Genomic DNA, 20,946 nt, shown 5'->3' with positions numbered 1-20,946 from the left:
TGCTCTTCTTGATTGTGATGTTTAATTACATCTCCTCTTTTATACTTCCTTCTTTAACGTACATCCCATTTGCACTTTGCAGTGTTTCAGAGTCAGAAGAAACTCTTGCGGTAGGGAGGAGGAATGCAATCAAAGAGAGAGCTCCACTTTTTAAGGCTTCCAATGATGCATTCATGGCAGCCTTCGCCAACACCAAAAACAGATGCTTTGGTCATGATGACATTGCTATTTGTGGGATCTTGCTAGCAGCAAGTTAACTGTTCAGTTTCCTACATTACAACAGTGATTGCATCTTAAAAAAAATGTAATTATCTGTAAAGGACCCCACTAATGATCAAAAATCCAGCCCTTGGTCTCTAAGGCAATTAAGGAATAGTGGGAGCAGGAGGAAAAATTGGAGTTGAGGCAGAAGATCAGTTACAATCTTAGTGAATGAAAAAACAGGCTTGAGGGACTCCTTTTTACTGTTCCTTATGTTCTGAATTATAAATGAGGAAATAAGCAAGAGTTGTTAGTGACAGAGAAGGCAATAAAAAAAGAATGAACTATACAGAGAGAAGGACGAAAACAAGAGAAAGGAGATCAACAGGGAACCAGTTAAAGAAGGGAAAGGAGCGATATGTATTTTTGTTCGTAATGATATGTGAGTTCAACTAGTAATGGGTCAAAACTGCTGCATTCTGCTCGTGTGAATGAGGTTTAAATTTTGCATTAATCATGTTTGCTGCAATAATGAAAGAATCACACAGGATAAGGTATTGGACCATCAAATGATAACTTGATGAGTCATGCTGGAACTTTTCACAACCCAGATATAGAAAGGATTTGAATTCTTCCTCTGCCCATAGCATAACCTTATTTTCCTTTCATCTGAAAAAAGGTTTTGAGATGACTGAAGCATATCATTTTTAAAGTAAGTCCTTTGCTGTTGCTCAATGGATTGCAGTGTGTTGTTGATTTACTGTCATATTTTCGACAATGTCATGTGCCTTCTGGTAAACTCAAGAGCACGTTAACCAACCTTAAATCTGTTTATAAAATCAATTGGCAGGAACATAACGGATAGACAATAGACTGTTCTTTAATGAGTTTTGCATTTGTTTTACTGAAGCCTCATGTTGTAATTTGTATTAGAGTATACCTGTCCACTCTTAATAATTTGAACTTTTAGGATGTTATTTGTGTATGCAGAGAAGTAGATTGCCTTGGCAAGAGGTTTAATTGTGACAATTTAACTTAATGTTCCAAAAAAACCATGAGACAACATGAGATTAAAACTTAAAGATTTAGTTAACACACGGAACAATTGTGAAAAATTCTATTCTGTTTCTGAATTGAATCATTTCAATCAATTTAATGGCAAGGTGTACAAAGGAAAGCAAGATGTTCTGTTGTATAACAGAACTGGGACAAAATAAGCAAGGGATAACTTGTTGAAATTATTTGAATTTCAAAAAGGGGTATTAATCGCAAGACTTGCTCTTTGGGAAACAAAAAAGATGTAAATGCTCCAGATAGATTAAGTAAGAATTTCATATTAAACTTCAGTTTTACAGATGAACACTGCTCTAGGTCATTTCATTGTTCCCATCTTGCAGGCCACGTATTGTTAAAAAGGAACATAGGCTACTAAATTTTCAAAGTTATGGTGTGATGATTTTCCTGCTCTTTATCACCTGGACCACCTGTGGTGCTGCAGCTCTCATGCTTGGTTATGTTCTTTATCTTCTTAAGGTAAAATTTGTTTGTTGTTTAACTGTGCCACTAAATCATTCTTATATGGTCTAATATTCATTTGGTAAAATTAGTGTCCATGGTGATTATCTTCACTCTACAATGAAAGCTGTAGATCTGTTGTCGTGCCGTGGCATTATTCAATCAAAATTATCTGCTTCTAAACCACTTTCAAATCCATCCAATGTTGCAAATCTCTGCTATATCTGCTCTCCTTTAGTTCTGGCCTCTTGTTCCAACTTGTGCATACGTGGAGGACATAAGCATTTAGAATGTAACCCAATTCTCTCATCTTCTTTCAGCCTTTATTTTTACGTTTTAAAATTAGTTCTTTTAAGATTGTCTTTTACGCTATGTTTCATATCTACAACTATGCCCTTTTAATGTCCAATACCCTTTAGATAACCTTTTGGCAGGAATCTTAAGTTCCACTGAATTCCCTTCACCTTCCTCCTGTTACTTTTAATTTTGTCCTTTCTCTTTAATTTTGAGTTCTTCATTGTTTCGGGTCATATTATTTAGTCTCTTTGTTCTACATGTTCAGGATTATGTCTTGGTAGGTGTTTAATTTCTGTACTTGATTGTTGTTGAGCAAAAGCAACTTGCTTCAGCTGTTGATTTATCACTTTGAAGATGGCCTTTTTAAAATGATATTCCTGGCTCGCTGTTAAATTGACTGTTCTGCAGTTGTTATCACCTAATATGCTTTGATTTTAATTTCCAGTGTATTGTCTGGGTCATCTGTAATGAAGTCAAAATGCGCAGCCCATTTCCTCCAATGGGTCATGAAACATTATCTTTACCAAATTAGACATTGAACCATTTAACATCATAGAATCAAATACTGATACAGCACAGGAGGAGGCCACTGGGTCTCTACTGGTTCCTTTAACATGCTATCCAATTAGTCCAATTGCCTTTCTTTTTCCCTGTAGCCAAGCAATTTGGGTATTCCTCACTTGTACTCATAGAAAAAGTATTACATTAAGTATGAGAAAGGGAAAGATCTGGGGTTTTGAACTTGCTAAGCTGGCATTGAAGAAATAAGGCGCAAGGCAAGCATGTGACATTGGGCTCAACTATTAACGGATAAACCTCCAGCAAAACAGTGGGAACTATTCAAAAAAAGTTTTCATACGATATATGACTATTGCATTGCCCAAAACCTGTGCAATCAAGCAAGCTGGTCAAAATTTGAGATACGGTGAAGTACAAAGCTGATTTGATTTGATTTATTATTGTCATTGGTATACAATGAAAAGTATTGTTTCTTGTGCGCTATACAGATAAAGCATACCATTCATAGAGTACATAAGGGAGAAGGAGAGGGTGCAGAATAAAGTGTTACAGTCATAGCTAGGATGTAGAGAAAGATCAACTAATGTCAGGTAGTTCCATTCGAAAGTTCGATGGCAGCAGGAAAGAAGTTGTTCTTGAGTCAATTGGTCCATGATCTCAGACTTTTCTATCTTTTTCTCAACGGAAGAAGGTAGAAGAGAGCATTTCTGGGGTATGTGGGATCTTTGATTATGCTGGCTGCTTTTCCAAGGCAGTGGGAAGTGTAGACGGAATCAATGGATGGGAGGCTGGTTTACTTGATGGACTGAGCTACATTCACAACCCCTTGTAGTCTTGGTCAGAGCAGGAGCCATACCAAGGTGTGATACACCCGGAAAGGATGCTTTCTATGGTACATCTGGGAGTCGTAGTGGACATGCCGAATTTCCTAAGCCTCCTGAGAAAGTAGAGGTGTTGGTGGGCTTTCTTAACTATAGCTTTGACGTGGAGGGACCAGGATAGGTTGTCGGTGATCTCAACACCTAGAAATGTGAAGCTCTCAACAATTTCCACTTCATCCATGTTGACATTGACAGGGTCATGTCCTCCTCTACACTTCCTGAAGTCGATGACTGTCTCCTTCGTTTCACTAATGGCAGTGGCTTACTCAAATGTCCAGTAAGGTGGTTATCCAGCAGACGGAATAAATATCGAAAGCAACCAAGGAATACAAAGAAATTATTATGAGCTACAACTAGGGAATGTAATAAAAACCAGCAGATTATAGAGAAGCTAGTTGTAAAAGCTTTAGAAATATATTGAGTCAGTGACTGACTAAGGGAGACGTGGATCCATTAAAGACAGAAGCTATAAGCAGTGATATAAATGCATTGTAGTTTAGGTTTTCCTTTTTTCTTGGCCACTTAGTGTTTGCCTGTTTCTCATAGAAATCATAGAAACCCTACAGTACAGAAAGAGGCCATTCGGCCCATCGAGTCTGCACCGACCACAATCCCACCCAGGCCCTACCCCCATATCCCTACATATTTTACCCACTAATCCCTCTAATCTACACATCCCAGGACACTAAGGGGCAATTTTAGCATGTCCAATCAACCTAACCCGCACATCTTTGGAGTGTGGGAGGAAACCGGAGCACCCGGAGGAAACCCACGCTGTTTCTGCCATCCATTTCCCATCTGCATCTCTGTCTTTATGTCCACATTTTCCTGGATTCTACATTCTGCTCAGCAATCACTATTGTCTCCGATCCAAATTTATCTCAACTCTCCTTTCTCACCTATCTCATTGAAATTGATCTTTTAAACTGTCTTCAAATTACTCACTTTTCTTGTTTCCATTTTGTTTATACGCAAACTATTGCTCCTCTTTATCTAAAAGATCTTCCCAGTTATTATAAAGGCAGCAACATTACTTTCAATTTATGTTTTCTCGGATCCTGCTCTTTTTTCCCCCTGGCATTAACCTTTAAATTTAGTTTACTTTGTTCTCCTCTTAATTTTGTTTCACTCTGGTTCTCTATCGTTTAAATACACTTCTTTCGATAGATGGCCTTTTAATTTTGTATTGCTTGAAAGGTCCCCATTAACAGTCCCCAACTTTGTAATTCGCTTTTAGCTGTGATGGCATTTTACTTTTCCTCAGCCAGGTGTGCTCACATTTTTGTTTCCTTCACTGCTCATTATCTGATCTCTGCTGCTTCTTTCTGCTATTTCAAGAATTTTGGAGGTTTGATGAATGATGGAATGTTGCATGTTTTCATTTAATATTTTTGCTATTGTGCCTTTAAAGTGCTGAAGGTTCTGGTGGGGAATTTAGTCTATCTTTGTACTTCTGCCTTTTTCTTTGCTCTTTGATTTCTGGATATAACAATATTGTTGTTTGCTTTAGACAATTGCAAGGGCCCTCCCGAGAAGCTCCCATGTCATTCAAGTGGAAAAGAACAGAGTTAAACAGTAAAGGACATAATTCAGAGAAAAGCATACAATTTTCCAAGTACCCAAACCAACATTTTCCTTCAACCAATACCACTCAATGCAAATCATTATTATCCAGAGACCATTATTGCTCCAGAACCACTGCCATGTTATGTGAATATGATGGTTGTTGCATTCCATAAGTAACTCATTGAGTAAAACTTTGAGATCTTTAAACATAATATGCTATAGAGTCATAGAAGTTTACAGCATGGAAACAGGCCCTTCGGCCCAACTTGTCCATGCCGCCCTTTTTTTAAAACCCTTAAGCTAATCCCAATTGCCCACATTTGGCCCATATCCCTCTATACCCATCGTACCCATGTAACTATCTAAATGCTTTTTAAAAGATAAAATTGTACCCGCCTCTACTACCACCTCTGGAAGCTTGTTCCAGACACTCACCACCCTCTGTGTGAAAAAATTGCCCCTCTGGACACTTTTATATCTCTCACCTTAAACCTATGCCCTCTAATTTTAGACTGCTCTACCTTCAGGAAAAGATATTGCCCTGGTTCAATCTACCAAAATGCATCACCTCGCATTTGTCTAAATTAAACTCCATCTACCATTCGTCAGCCCACTGGCCCAATTGATCAAGATCCCGTTGCAATTGGAGATAACTTTCTTCACTGTCCACTATGCCACCAATCTTCATGTCATCTGCAAACTTACTAACCATGCCTCCGATATTCTCATCCAAATCATTAATATAAATGACACATAACAGTGGACCCAGCACTGATCCCTGAGGCACACCGCTGGTTACAGGCCTCCAGTTTGAAAAACAATTCTCTACAAGCCAATTTTGTATCCATTTAGATACCTCACCCTGGATCCCGTGAGATTTAACCTTATGCAACAACCTACCATGTGGTACTTTGTCAAAGGCATGTAAATGATATATGTAAATGATATTACTATTGGTAATTTGTTATATGACTTATTTCAGCCATTGCCATAAATTTAAAATGTATATTTAGAATTTTTATGTGTACGTATTTAAAAGAAATAATTTTATTTAATTATTGTATCAACTGCTCATAGATAACAAAATCGTAGCTACAACTAAATAACTAATTAATAAACTTGCATTTTCACCTAGGTTTTAAGCCTGCAATCTTCAGTGCGCACAATGAAAGGCATTCTTAATTTGGTATGGTTGATATTTATTTTCAGTATTTTACTTGTATTAATATATAGTTTGTAAGCCTTGTCTTTATATCGAATAATTCCATCATTTCCTGACCAAAAGTAAATGTCTGGTCAGGGCCTCTATCTGCACTATTCATGAAAATGTACTAGAATGAGTGGTGAGCTTGTATAATGATTTTTAATGTAGCAGTTTAACAGTCCATTTGAGATCAACTGACGGACAGAAATCTGTGTGTACAACTGTTTGGTCAGCAAGTTTGATCCTGCATTTAGTGGGAATAAATTAGTTTTCTTTTTCTAAATACATTTATTTATTTAGTTGTTCCATTTATAAAGAAAAAATGCAGAATATAGAACTGCTCAACTTTTTCATTGTTGTAACTAATATTGCCATATTTCAACATTGCCAAAATGCTTAACAATTTTGCATGTGTATTAAGTTTAAAATAATTATCTTAAGTTACCAACTGTATGACACACACATTCTGAAATGACAGCATGTAATATCAACATGATAATTCATATTTTCTCCTTTTGAACATTTCAACAAACTTGGGAAAAATAGAAAGCTTCACACTAGTATTTGGCACACATTCATTTCATTACGAGAACCAGTCTTGTTCTGAAATAAATGTAAGAATCACATCAAGCGAAGATGCTCCATATTTTGTCATTAATTAACATTGCTGCCGTAACCTGTGCACTTGTTTAATCCTGCCCCTCACCACATTGCTAGAAATGCTCATTTTGACTCAAACTTGTTTTTCTTCTTTTGTAGTTCAAACGATTTGTAGTTCAACTGTTTCAATTGTTGCTGCATCCAGTAGTTAACTAAATCTTGTTTAACAGATATTAACATTTTGCGCAAATGTTCATGGAAACTTTGGCAAGTAACTAAGTTTAATGTATTAAGTTTAAATTTACACTGCAGCTGTGTGGGGGGGGGGGGGGGGGGGGTCACTTTAACATTTTGTTAGAGCCCACCTTGCCTCTGGAATGGAGAGTGACGTTCCCTGGAGGGGACTCTTTACACTGCTTCAAGTTTATACTGTTTGCTCTGCCTGTACAGTCCAATGTAAAATATGCTTTCTAAATGTTATGGGGATATATTTTGGACAAAGCAAGCACTTTGTCTCGCCTTATTTGTCTGGAAAGCAGGAATTCTGAGGCCATGTTTATATCTGCACACAATCAAATCTTTCCCCTGGAACAGAGACAGAAACCAACAATGCTTATAGGATTTGACCAGTAAAGCTGCAGTGTGAATACACAATCGGACTCATTTACCTTCGTTCCCTTATGTCTCACCTGGAATCACCTTGCAAAAAATTTGGGGAGAAGGAGATGATAATTTATGTTGTATTGTGCAGGTTGTAATTGTTCACAGAGCAGGTTTAATGACAGCAAAGTTTACATTCCATTCCATTGTTCCTGTGAAAAGAATTTTCTTGTAAGCTTGGGGTCTGCAAGGAATATGCATTGGCTGCAACTTTAGAAACCGGTAAGTGTGGAAAATGTTTCAGATGGTGATTGACTTTCTTTAAAAGAGTAGTTTTTGTGGGAAATGTCTGTTCTCACAACCACCAGCATACCCCCACCCACCTCCCCATGTAACAAACTTCTATTTAAAATAAAAGACTACACAATATTTCATACACAGGCTTTATGCACTGTACTTGCCAGTAAGGGATTTTAAAATGCACTTACAATTGCATTGCAATATGCAACTCGAGAAATCAAGTATGCTGATTCCAAAGTTATACATGATGAATGGAAAATCATCTGATCAGACTAGGTTGTGGCCTGCAGCTAATCTTCATGTAATAATTCCAGCAAGTTACTAGCTTCAATAAGCATTTTTTGTTTGAGTTGTTGCTCAGAATTTAGCTTTATTTGTGCAAGTAATTCAGAAATACTGAAATTTAACCTCGATCAGCAACTGATCATCATTCCTACGCAACATTTTTAAATTATATTTCCTTGTATAATCTTTCTGGCTGCATTTTAATTCTCTCAAGCAAATATTCTATTTTGCAGGCACCAAAACAGGAAGACATGAAAAAACTTGCAAAAGAAGAAGGAGACAAATCTGGAAAGGGAGAGCATACCCCAAAAGAACCAGAAACACTGAGCCCAGATAGAATTAAACTGCTTTCAGTTTCAGATGTTGATGATGCAGTGGATACTCTTCAGATTCATATTACAATCCTACATTTATTGAGCTGGATTATTCTATTTAGTGCACCTTCATTTATTTATTGGTTTAAAAATCTCAGGTAAGTTTTTTTTGCTCGCAATTTAAGTAACGACTGAGAATCCTAACCTTGTTACAAAATTATTTAGCACAGGGGGAGTTAAAAGTTGTAAGCTTATGATATGTCAAAAGTATTGTTTCACTGCCATTACATTTTACTAATATGAACTGAAGAGCTTGGATTGGACTTAAAACAAAAGTGAGGAGTGTGTTAATGCTGATGTGGGAAGAAGTACAAGACTTTTACAGGTCTAAAACCACACTGCTCCCTTTACGTATCTATAAATTGATATGTATCTATCTTCCATTAACAGTAATTAAACATTATTTGCCACAAGTTAGTTATGCACGTAATAGCAATTGCATAGCTAAAGTTGAAAATGCTGTCTGACTGCTCAGCTATTCTTCTAATGTGCAATGGATTTATTAATTTGATTTGTCAGTTCTTTTTTCCCTTTTCCTTGTTCTCAAATATTATATTAGTAGTATCATAATTTTATTCCATTTAACAGGTATTCCAGAAGGCTTGATCCTGACCCTTGTGGTTTTGTTGCAATTACCCTTGTGTTCTCGATGGGCATTCTCATTAATTCACATTCAACTTCAGTTAAAAGAAGGTAATTTTCTGTTGCTTTTGTATTTTTATAACTTGTTCGCAAAGCACATAGTGAATTTCATGCTGATCCTTTCATGATTTCCTGCCATTTATTGAATATTTTGATGGAGGATAACCCCTGTGCAACTCTTCAAGAAATCTGAATGTATTAAATTTGACAGCTAGGCATTGACGTGGGAGTGTAAAGTCAGCTAGTTAGCAGCCTGTCTAACAAGAGTTGTTGTTAACCCAAGATTGTAGTTATTCATATTACATTATTCATCTTTCAAAGCCAATTTCTCAATGTAATACAACACTAGGGTGATGTGAGATTAAATTATGTGGATGTTATTATTATCTGTTAGTTCCATGCTAAAAATGTAACTATGAGCATGAAAGGTCAGTTTTCATTTTTATCCTGCAAAATACTTATCTTCAGAGAATGTTGGGAAAGACTGATCAGAAACATGACGACAATGCAAAATTCAAAATTAGGCTAATTATGCAATATTGAAGGGAAATTGTTTCAAGGTTTTTTGGTTGAAGGAACCCTTTTCAGTTGGATGAGAGTGACAGACCACCCTATCTAAATTACAGTACTATATAATCATCATAATATGGAAGAGCTGCATATAAGTACTTTTAAGAAAACAAGTATTTATTTTCCGCTCACTGCAGAGTCTGTATATCCTTGGCAGGAGCCTAGAGATGGCAGGAGCCTGAAGAGACACAAATGGAGAGAGCAGAACACCTGTATGGCTGCTGCTCTCTCACCTGCTCTTAACCACAGTGTCCTAGATGGTTTCCCATTTTGCCCCCGCCCATCGCAAACCACAGGAAATGTCTGCAGACTCGAAGAGGTTCACAGACTCCAATTTGGCAACCACTGTTTTCTGTTAATTCTGGACCACTTTGCAGGTAGCATTATATACAAGATATTTTTAATTAGTGCTTCTCAACTCTGCTCCAAGGTGATTGTAACTCTTTTTCTTGATGTAAAATAAAAGAATTAATCATCAAGGAGCATTTGGAAGCAAATTAAGAATGGCCTAGTTTTCAGTGCTTTAATCTGTAGTTTGCCATCATAGTTTGACTGGCGATTTATTTCCAAAAACAAAGAACGTTTTTTGTGATATAAATCTTGCATCATAAGCCATAGGCAAATATATTAATTTTAGCAGAGTATTTTTGAGACTGACTTTATTTATATATTAGCTAACCCATTTTGTACGAGTGAAACTTAGCTTGATTAATTCTTGGAAACAATGAGCCTTTAAAGTATGGAGGTTCCTTTGCAGTAATGTACTACCACACAAATCAATTAGAAAGTTCAAGAGATATAAGTTGAGAATCTCCAGGACATACTGGTTCATTTATCTTCCTTTGCTATTTGCTTCGGATAAATAGTATCTGCCCTTGTCCTCCATGTTTTTAAGAACATGCTAGATTTGCATCTTAAAATCATGGCAGAAAGTCAACTCTGGTAATTAAGAGAGTAAGTACTTTTTTAACAATATGATAATGCCACGCCAATCAATCTCTCTGAGCCAGAAAGTGAGCCATTTAAACTGTTAAATCATGTTCCTGCATGTAGTTAATTGTCAATAGACTTTAAAAAATGTCACATGCATCTCAGGAAGGAGGACTGAAAGGGATCATGAAAAGTCTTTGGCAGTCAGGATTAAGGAAAACGCTAAGGCATTTTATACGTATGTAAAGAGCAAGAGGGTAGCCAGGGAAAAGGTTGGTCCACTCAAGGATAGGAGGCAATCTATGCATGGAACCAGAGGAAATGTGCGGGATATTAAATCAATACTTTATCTCAGTATTAACCAAAGAGAGGGACTTGAAGGATGAGGAGCCTCGGGTAGGGTGTGTAGATATTCTGGGTCATGCTGATATCAAAAAGGAGGAAGCATTGGGTGTCTTTAAAAAAAAATGCAAGTAGTTAAGTCCCCAGGGCCTGATGGGATCTACCCCAGAATACTGAAGGAGGTCAGGGCGGAAATTGCTGGGGCCTTGACGGAAATCTTCGTATCCTCATTGGCTACAGATGAAGTTCCAGAGGACTGGAGGATAGACAATGTTGTTCCATTGTTTAAGAACGGCAGCAGGGATAATCCAGGAAATTATATGCCGGTGAGCCTTAAGTCAGTGATAGGGAAATTATTGGAAAAGATTCTTAGGGACAGGGTTTAACTCACATTTGAAAACAAATTGACTTATTAGTGATAGACAGCATGGTTTTATGAAGGGGAGGTCGTGTCGCACTAACTTGATCGAGTTTTTCGAAGAAGTGACGAAGATGATAAATGAGGGAAAGGCAGTGGATGTTGTATACATGGACTCTAGTGAAAGCCTTTGACAAGGTACCTCATGGTAGACTGGTACGAAAGGTGAAGTCACACTGGATCAGAGGAGAGGTGGCAAGATGGATACAGAACTGGCTTGGCCATAGAAGGCAGAGGGTAGCAGTAGAGGGGTGCTTTTCTGAATGGAAGGCTGTGACTAGCGGTGTTCCACAGGGATCAGTTCTGGGACCTTTGTTGTTCGTAGTATACATAAATGATTTGGAGGAAAATATAGCTGCTCTGATTAGTAAGTTTGTGGAGGACACAAAAATTGGTGCAGTTGCGGATAGTGAAGAGGATTGTCAGAGGATACAACAAAATATAGACCAGTTGGAAACTTGGGGAGAGAAATGGCAGATGGAGTTTAATCTGGTATCTGAAATAATCTGTAATCTGGAGTTTAATCTGGAATCTGAAATAATTCATTTTGCAAGGTCCAATGTATGTAGGAATTATACAGTAAATCATAGAACCCTTAGGAGTGTTGACAGGCAGAGAGATCTGGGTGCACATATCCACTGATCACTGAAAGTGGCAACGCAGGTGGATAAGGTAGTTAAGAAAGCATACGGCATGCTTGCCTTCATCAGTTGGGACATTGAATATAAAAATTGGCAGGTCATGCTGCAGCTGTACAGAACCTTAGTTAGGCCTTATTTAGAATATTGTGTACAATTCTGGTCGTCACACTGCCAGAAGGATGTGGATGCTTTGGAGAGGGTACAGAAGAGGATGTTGCCTGGTCTGGAGGGTATTAGCTATGAGGAGAGGTTGGATAAACTCGGTTTGTTCTCACTGGAATGACGGAGGTTGAGAGGTGACCTGATAGAGGTTTACAAGATTGAGTGGCATAGACAGAGTGGATAGTCAGATGTTCTTTCCTAGAGTAGAAAAGTCCAATTATTAGGGGACATAGGTTTAAGGTCCGTGGGGAAGAGTTTAGAGGAGATGTGCAAGGCAAGTTTTTTAGACAGAGGGTGGTGAATGTCTGGAACACGTTGCCCCGGGGAGGTGGTGGGAGCAGGTACGATAGCAGCATTTAAGGGGCAACTAGACGAATATATGAATAGGATGGGAATGGAAGGGTACAGACCCCGTAAGTGCATATGGTTTTAGTTTCGGCAGGCATCATGATCAGTACAGGCTTGGAGGGCCGAAGGGTCTGTTCCTGTGCTGTTCTTTTCTTTGTTCATGTATGCCACAATCCTACCTCAAGTCTTATATAGATTTTAAATGGGTGAGAGTTGGAGATTGGAGTTGGCACCATGGCAGCCCTGATTACAATATATATCACAGAAGTAAGAGTTCATCTTTGGTCTCAGCAATCTGCAGTGTCGTGGTTAATAGATTAACTCGTGAAGTTAAACTTTATTCCTCGAGTGAATGGACAAAGAATATAATTCAAAGAAATAAGAAAGTCAATCTATCACTTTAAAGTTTATTTATTAGTCACAAGTAAGACTTACATTAACACTGCAATGAAGTAACTGTGAAATTCCCCTAGTTGCCACACTATGGTACCTAACTAGCATGTTTTTCAGTCACGGGGAGAACGTGCAAACTCCACACAGTGACCCAAGCCGGGAATCAAACTCTAGTCCCTGGTGCTGTGAGGCAGCAGTGCTTGCCACTGTGCCACCGTGCCACCCCACTTCTAAGCATAAGTAAAGTTTTTAGCTAGTTTTGATATTTTTCATTCATTCACAGGATGTGGGTGATGTTGGCAAAGCCATCACTAATTGCTCTTAAGGTGCTGCTGAACCACCTTCTTTAACCAGTGTAATGAGTTAAGTGAGGATATTACCAAAGTTCTGTTTGGGATTTCTAGGATTTTAACCCAGCAACAATGAAAGAACGGCAATGTATTCTAAGTCAGAAGATGGCAGCACTACCCATGTCATTCATTCAGTGTTGCCATTGACTTGTTTTTCCTGGTGAGGTCGGGGGTTTGTGAGACACTGTTGAAACAGCCTTGGCGAATTGCTGAAGTGCAGAAGATGCACAGAGTTGTCTTAATGTGCCGGTTGTGGAAGGAGTAAATGTTTAATGTGGATGGAGTTCTTATCAACAAGGCTGCTTTGTCTTGGATGGTGCTGAGCTTCTCAAGTGTTTTTGGTGCTGCACTCATCCAGGAAACTGGAGAGTCTTCCATCACAATTCCGACATGTGCCCTGTGGAAGGGCTTTGGAGATTCTGGTGGTTAGTCATTCACTGCCTTTGACCTGCTTTTTTAGCCACAGTAGTTAAATGGCTCATCCATTTAAGTTTCAGGTTGATGGTGAACCTTCAAAATGTTGATAGTAGTGGATTCGGCGATGCTGGTTCTTTGAATGTCAAGAGGAAATAGGTAGACTTTCTCTTTTGGAGATAGTCATGGTCTGGCGTTTGTGTGCTGCAGATGTTACGTGTCATTTTACAGCCCAAATCTCGCCCTTTTCCAGGTCTAGCTGCATGCTGGCATGAACTGCTTCATCAGCTTGAGGAGTTGGGATTGGATTTGTTCTGAATCGATCCCATTTAACACAGTAGCAGTGTCAAACAACTTGGAGGGCGCATTCATTATGAAGATGGGACATCATCTCCGTTGTGGTTACTCATGCCAGTGCTCTCATCCATGTCAGGAAGATTGGTGAGGATAGGGTCAAGTGAGCTTTTTTCTCTTGTTGGATTTATCACCACCTGACACAGGGCCAGTCTAACAGCTGTGTCCTTCAGTCTTGGTTCGTTCAGTCAGGTTTGGTGATGACAAAGTCCTCCAACCAGAGTTTATGGTGTACTCTTGCTATCCTTAGTGTTTATTTCAATTGGTTTTCAACATGGAGGAGTACTGATTTTCACCTGAGGGAAGGAGGTAGGTGGTAATCAGCAGGATGTTTCCTTGCCCTTGACCCCATGTGACTCCATAGGGTCTTGAGTCAATATCTCCCAAGTCCACTGCCTCCAGACTATATACCACTGTACTGTCACCTCTAGTGGGTCTATCCTGTCAGTGTGACAGGACATGCCCAGGATGCTGATGGTGAAGACTGGGTCTTGGCTGGAAGCATAGTTGTGGGTACAACCTTGTCAGGCTGCTGACTAGTTTGTGAGACAGCACTCCCAATTTAGACACAAGTCCCCAGATGTTAGTGAGGAGGAGGGGTGGCACGGTGGTTAGCACTGCTGCTTCACAGCTCCAGGGACTTGGGTTCGATTCCCAGCTTGGGTCACTGTCTGTGTGGAGTTGGCACATTCTCCTCGTGTCTGTGTGGGTTTCATCCGGGTGCTCCGGTTTCCTCCCACAGTCCAAAGATGTTGATTGGCCATGCTAAAATTGCCCCTTAGTGTCCTGAGATGCGTAGGTTAGAGGGATTAGCAGGTAAATATGTAGGGATGACAGGGTCGGGCCTGGGTGGCATTGTGGTCGGTGCAGACTCGATGGGCCAAATGGCCTCTTTCTGCACTGTAGGGTTTCTATGATTTCTATGAGGACTTTGCAGAGTTTACTGGACTTAGTGTGCCTTTTTCATGCCTGATATCTGACTCAATATTTAGCTATTAATATGTCCTGTTTTATTCTTTTTTATGGAAGTTACAAATCATTGCAGTACATTATCCAACAAAAGGATAATGGTTCCTTTTGATTTGATTTATTATTATCACCTGTATTGGGATACAGTGAAAAGTATTGTTCCTTGCATGCTATACAGACAAAGCATACCATTCATAGAGAAGGAAAGGAGAGAGTGCAGAATGTAGTGTTACAGTCATAGATAGGGTGTGGAGAAAGAACAACTTAATGCAAGGTAGTGTATTCAAAAGTCTGATGGCAGCAAGGAAGAAGCTGTTCTTGAGTCGGTTGGTACGTGACCTCAGACTTTTGTATCTTTTTCCAGGTGGAAGAGAGTATGTCCAGAGTTCATGGGGTCCTTAATTATGCTGGCTGCTTTTCTGAGGCAGTGGGAAGTGTAGACAAAGTCAGTGGATGGGAGGCTAGTTTGCGTGATGGACTGGGCTTCATTCACGACCCTTTGTAGTTTCTTGCGGTCTTGCGCTGAGCAGGTGGAAATATAAAAGTGCATTTACAAAATACCAAGCTGTGATGCAACCAGAAAGAATGCTTTTTCTGGTGCATCTGAAAATTGGTGAGGGTCGTAGCGGACATGCCAAATTTCCTTAGCCTTCTGAGAAAGTAGAGGCGTTGGTGGGCTTTCTTAACTATAGTGTTGGCATGGGGGGACCAGGACAGGTTGTTGGTGAGCTGGACACCTAAAACCTGAAACTCTTGACCATATCTACTTCGGCCCCATTGATGTAGACAGGGGCATGTTCTCCACTCCGCTTCCTGAAGTCAATGACTATCTCCTTCGTTTTGTTGATTGAGGGATTCACCAGATTCTCTATCTCATTCCTGTACTCTGTCTCGTCATTGTCGGAGATCCGACCCACTATGGTGGTGTCGTCAGCAAACTTGAAAATCGAGTTGGAGGGGAATCTAAAATCTCTAATTATTAATAAGTATCCTGTCTATAATTCTGATATAAAGTAGAGCATCAATTTCAATCCAACAGCAGACTCTTTGATGTGTTATAGTGATAAGGAGCAGTCACATTTTATAGCATTCGAATAACAGACTTTTTCCCCCTACGAATTTCAAGACTGAGTTTCCATTTTGTAAATGCACTTTTATATTTCCACCTGCTCTTATAATTCCACCACACTATGCATCATATACTGTTTAGAACTCTCTCCCGGTGCAGACTGTGCCTGAAAGAATTATACAGTTAACTCGCTGTTCAGTTCTGCTCAAAACCTTCAAACTATCCAGACTGTGTAAAGAATCTAAGCAAGAATCAATGCTTGGGTGAGCTTTTCCACCAATAATTCTCTGGTTAATATTTTCTCCTCTCTGTATCTTCCTGTTTGAATGTAAGTTGAAGGCTATTTTCAAACACCCTTAGCTCTAGAATTTTATTGGGCGGCATGGGGTATTATAATTTGAAGTTAAGTAGAACAATGCTGGTTCTCCTGCCATCAACAATACATGTTGCACACCTGTCAGCATAGCCCAAAATGAATTGTAGGGTCCCAAATTGTTTACAACACTCGCTCATTTCGGTTATTATGGATCAATTTAATAAAATCAAGTCCTATTACCTATAATTTCATTTTTTTGGACATGGGCATTATACAATGCAAGCACATTTAATTTCAATGCAAGTACAAGTACCTGATGTTTAATTATCAACATAACTAATGGATGTTTTTATTTTTCATGTTAGCAAGCTACTAAAACACACAGCAAGACTGCAGCTCCTCTTGGCCATTGCCATGGCAGCCTTCGGACTAGTGCACTTGTACAGGGTTCCTTACTTTGTTACGTTTTCATTGGTTTTCCATGCATTTGGTTGTCTGGTATAAATGACTGTGTAACATGATTACTTGCTAATTTAACCATTACACATGCATCATCTCTCAAAATGTATGTTTTGTATTTTTCAAAAACATAATGGTGCTACACAATCATATTTTAGTCATTATTGGCATGCCTTTGCTGAATTGTTACATGATGTAACTTGTTAAAAGAAAATTTAGAAAGCTATTTTATGTACAGTTCTATTAAATTTTAATTTTTTTGCTATAAATGAAACATCCAGAGTATCATATCTTTAAGTCCTCTTCAAGATGTTGCTCTGAATTAGATTGCTCTTAAGGCACATTGCAAATTGCCTTCTGTGGTAGCCTTTTATAAACTGGTCATTTCAGGGCTTTTATACATAACACCTTTGACCATATTCAGACATCTCCAAAGAGACTTGAATGTGATTTGGTTGCCTATAATTATAATTTCAACTTAAGAGGTCCAAAAGATCATTTTGAATTTTTTTGGGATTCAAGCTTCAACTATGCAGAGTGAAGCAAATTTAAGAGAATAAAAAGCAAAATACTGCTGAAAATCTGAAATACAACAGAAAATGCTGGAAATACTCAGCAGGTCAGGCAGCATCTGTGGACAGAGAAGCAGAGAATGTTTCAAGTTGGTGACCTTTCATAAGAACTTGCAAGGGTTATAGATGTAATTTTTAACAAGTATAGAGGTGGAGAGAAGGAAAGAAAAAGCATAATTTAGGAGATCTGTGAAAGGGTGGAATGTAGGGGAGATTAAATAACAAAATGAATAATGGTACAGAGGAGAGGAGTGATCATGGTGTAAGTGAACAAATAAAAGATGGGTCTAGAGGAGCTATTAATAGCAGTCGCAAAATCATTATCAATAGCTGTTGTCCAAATAGAAGGTGGAAGTGGTTGCTGTGATGTGAAATTGTTGAACTCAGTGGGCGGGATTCGTGGTGGCAGAGGGGGCCCACCATTGGTTGGCGATGAGATCTTCTGGCCCCACCATTGTAAACAGGGTTTCCCGTTGAATGCATCCCTCATTGCTGTGAAACCCTCGGCGTGGGTGCACTATCGGTGTGACCAGATGATCCCACCAATGTGAACAGCGGGAAAGTCCCAACCAATGACTCTGGGAGTCTGTAAAATGCCTAAACGAGATGCTGTTTCTCTAGCTCCCTTTGAGCTTCGTTAGAAGCGTAGGGAACCAAGGACAGAAAGATCAGAGTGGGATGGAAAACTAAAATGACAAGTGACCGGAGGCTCAAGGCCATGCTTATGGACTGAGCAGAGGTGCAAGTACAAATTAATTAGTATTTAACCTGGTGCCAGGACAGTAAGAGACAAGGTAAAAAGACAAGTGTTGCATTCCCTGTGCTTGCAAAGAAGGGTGTTGTGAGAAGGAGATGGTGTTGGGGTTTGGCGGGGTGGGGTGTTAGGGGAATGTCACCAAGGAAGCTCAAAGAACAGGACCTTAGCTTTTTATTCAGCACTCAACAATTTTTTGCATTCAAATTTTTACTTCAATAATTTTACAGCATAATCAAAATTCTCATTTTTTGTACAGGTCCTGGTATTGATTCCATTGTTGTCATTTACACTTCTAGACCCATCTTTATTGTTTCTTCACTTGTCTATTACCATCAGCTTTTGCCTTGCACCGTCATCCCTTTTGTCAGTTAATCTATCCTCACTTCCACCACATCACAGAACTTCCCTTTTGCTCTTGCCTTCTCTGCTCCTTTTCCCGCATTTGTACTTGCTTAAAACCTGTTATAACTTTAACCTTTGCCAGTTCTGAAAGGGTATGAACCTGAAACGTCAACTGTTTTTCTCTCCACAGGTGCTGGCAGACCTGCTGAGTGTTTCCAGCATTTTCTGTTTTTATAAATCTTGACTGAAGCCTACAATGTTAGATGTGCTGAAAGCCCAGTCCACAAACTTCAACTTTCCTGTCAAATTATCCCACTTAAAGCTAAGTCTTTAATGGTTCACTATATATTAGAAGAATGTTGGTAGGATCATTTTGGCTTTAGAGAATTCTGTAAACTAAACAATCTGCAATGGGAGGCAGCAGTATGGGAGTCACAAAGGGTGATAATGTTGGGGGATAAACAGGGCTCTAAAATTATACCTTGAGATTCCAGCATGCAAAAGTAAAATGTTCTTCTGAAATACTTCTTTCTATTTCTACTATTTTAATAAGTCATTTAACATTATAATGCATCCACTAAAATAGCAGACAGAAGAATTTCAGATGATTGTATTTGGCTTTTGTATGCTACTCACCAATGCCATAATTTGAAGACTGAGGCATTTTAAAACTTGAGTGTTGCTTAAAGTGACTTTAGATAGCTTTGGACATCAGTTGAAAGCATAATAAAATTGGAAGACTTTCCCCTGTCCAACAATACAACATACTTTGTGCAAAATAGAGCCATGTTATCTTTGCTCTTGCATCCTGTTCTTGCGATGCAAGTTATGTAAGATAGATTTTGAGAATGTAATATTTGCAATGTTATTCTATAAAACAGGAACAGAAGAATTGATGACGTGCACAAGAAATATCAAAATTTGACAAATGTCTGATATATTTGAAACTATATTATAAATGTTTTAAAGTTTAAATATTATGATACCCCACAAAACATTCTCTAAAATTGAGTTTTCACATTTCTGTGTTTTCTTGCCTGTGTTGAGCTCTTTATTTATCTCTGGTGGTGAGGATGGGCAGTAGCCTACTCTCAGACTCCTCCAGTCCTGCTCAGCAAGTGCTCAAGGTACAGATGAGATATGCACACTGACTCCTTCTTCCTCTGTTCTGCCGTGTCACCTCTAACCATGTACTCACATGTGCAACTGACAGCTAATATTAAGACATTTGGAAAATAATTAAGGCATCATAAGCTATACACCTATTAAAAGAATAAAATCCAACATTGGACTAGTGCTAATATTTTGCTACTAAGTGTCATATGATGCAGGTATTTTACAAAGAATGCAAAAGACATCTAGAAACAGAAATTAGGAAATTTCTTGCTCCTGAACGTTGGATTGGGGAATTTCATTTAACTCGTGGTTTCATCAAGTTGAAACCAGTTGCACTCTATTTACTGGTCTGATTGAAATTAGGAACTCATTATGCTGAGAATCTCAGGTTGGTCGGGAAGTCTAATGACTCCATGCTGCATGATAGCATCTTAGCCCACTGTGCCACCAGACCATCCTCACTTCTTTTAGTGATCTTGATTTTTTTCAAAATCAAGTGGGCATATTCCATAACTTCTGAGAGAATGTAGTGTCGTTCCTACTGAGAATAGTTTCTGAAACAACTGGCACAAGCTCATTCTAAAAGTTTTGAACTTTTATTGCACAACTTATATTTAGAAAATGGCAGCTTCACATTTGGATAAAAAGTAAAGTCATTGTCACATGAACTTCTACCCATTTTACCGATATCCAACTGGGGGAAAATAGTGACCCTAATTGTCATCACAACCTGTAGCTGACACTTGCACCAAAGTATCAATCAACTGGCCAAACATCTACAGGGTTTAAAGTCAGTGCATAAGTTTACATGTGCTTTGACAGTAAAATCACTTTTGTGACTTACTGAGACACAGATTTGCAATGGAACCAATTCCCTGTGCTTTAATCATTTAAAAGGATATTTGTGAAACTTATGTGATGGAAACATTTTTGTAATCTATTTAGTGATGTAAACTATGTTAGTTTTGGAATAAAGTTGTGTCAGTAATGTTTGCAAGGTTTATACAATCTAATGATGTACAGTTTCTAACTGTAATATGTTTTGTGTGTGGACAATCAGTTGTGGCATTAATGCATATTTAACCAAAAGTCAGTAATGCCATTTTTAAGTATTAAATCTAATTTGAAAACATGGATTCCTGCATTGTATTTAGTCCTGTTTCATTTTATAATTGGCTTACAAATCAGAAGTCATTCCACAAAGCTTCAGCGAGATATTGTTTCCGAAGAAATTTCAGTAAAGCTGGATTTTACTGACATATATTCATTGAGCTGGTGGGATGAAATGTGACTTTACTCAGCAGGTGCAAACTTTGAGTCACAATAAATGCACATTTTTCTATTGCAACACCTACACAAGCACACAAGAAAGCATGTTTTGTCCATTTTTTTCTCATTTTAATTACTCTGGTGTTAACCAAAAATCATAACCTACATTTT

At 38.6% G+C, this 20,946-nt stretch overlaps 1 protein-coding gene across 1 annotated transcript in view; it reads left to right on the top strand.

Moving 5' to 3' along the window:
• The window catches only part of pgap1 (post-GPI attachment to proteins inositol deacylase 1), a 147,418-nt gene extending 126,783 nt beyond the window's left edge, over positions 1-20,635 (top strand). The window contains exons 23-27 of the mRNA XM_078227717.1: positions 1,599-1,734; positions 6,115-6,165; positions 8,202-8,440; positions 8,931-9,035; positions 16,626-20,635. Coding sequence (XP_078083843.1) covers positions 1,599-1,734; positions 6,115-6,165; positions 8,202-8,440; positions 8,931-9,035; positions 16,626-16,764 — 670 coding nt within the window. The 3' untranslated portion in view covers positions 16,765-20,635. The remainder of the gene's footprint in view (positions 1-1,598; positions 1,735-6,114; positions 6,166-8,201; positions 8,441-8,930; positions 9,036-16,625) is intronic.
• Positions 20,636-20,946: the final 311 nt, after the last annotated feature.

This window comes from Mustelus asterias, chromosome 14 (assembly GCF_964213995.1).
Source record: "Mustelus asterias chromosome 14, sMusAst1.hap1.1, whole genome shotgun sequence".
Lineage (NCBI taxonomy): Eukaryota > Metazoa > Chordata > Chondrichthyes > Carcharhiniformes > Triakidae > Mustelus > Mustelus asterias.
This window is presented reverse-complemented; position numbering and strand designations above follow the sequence as displayed.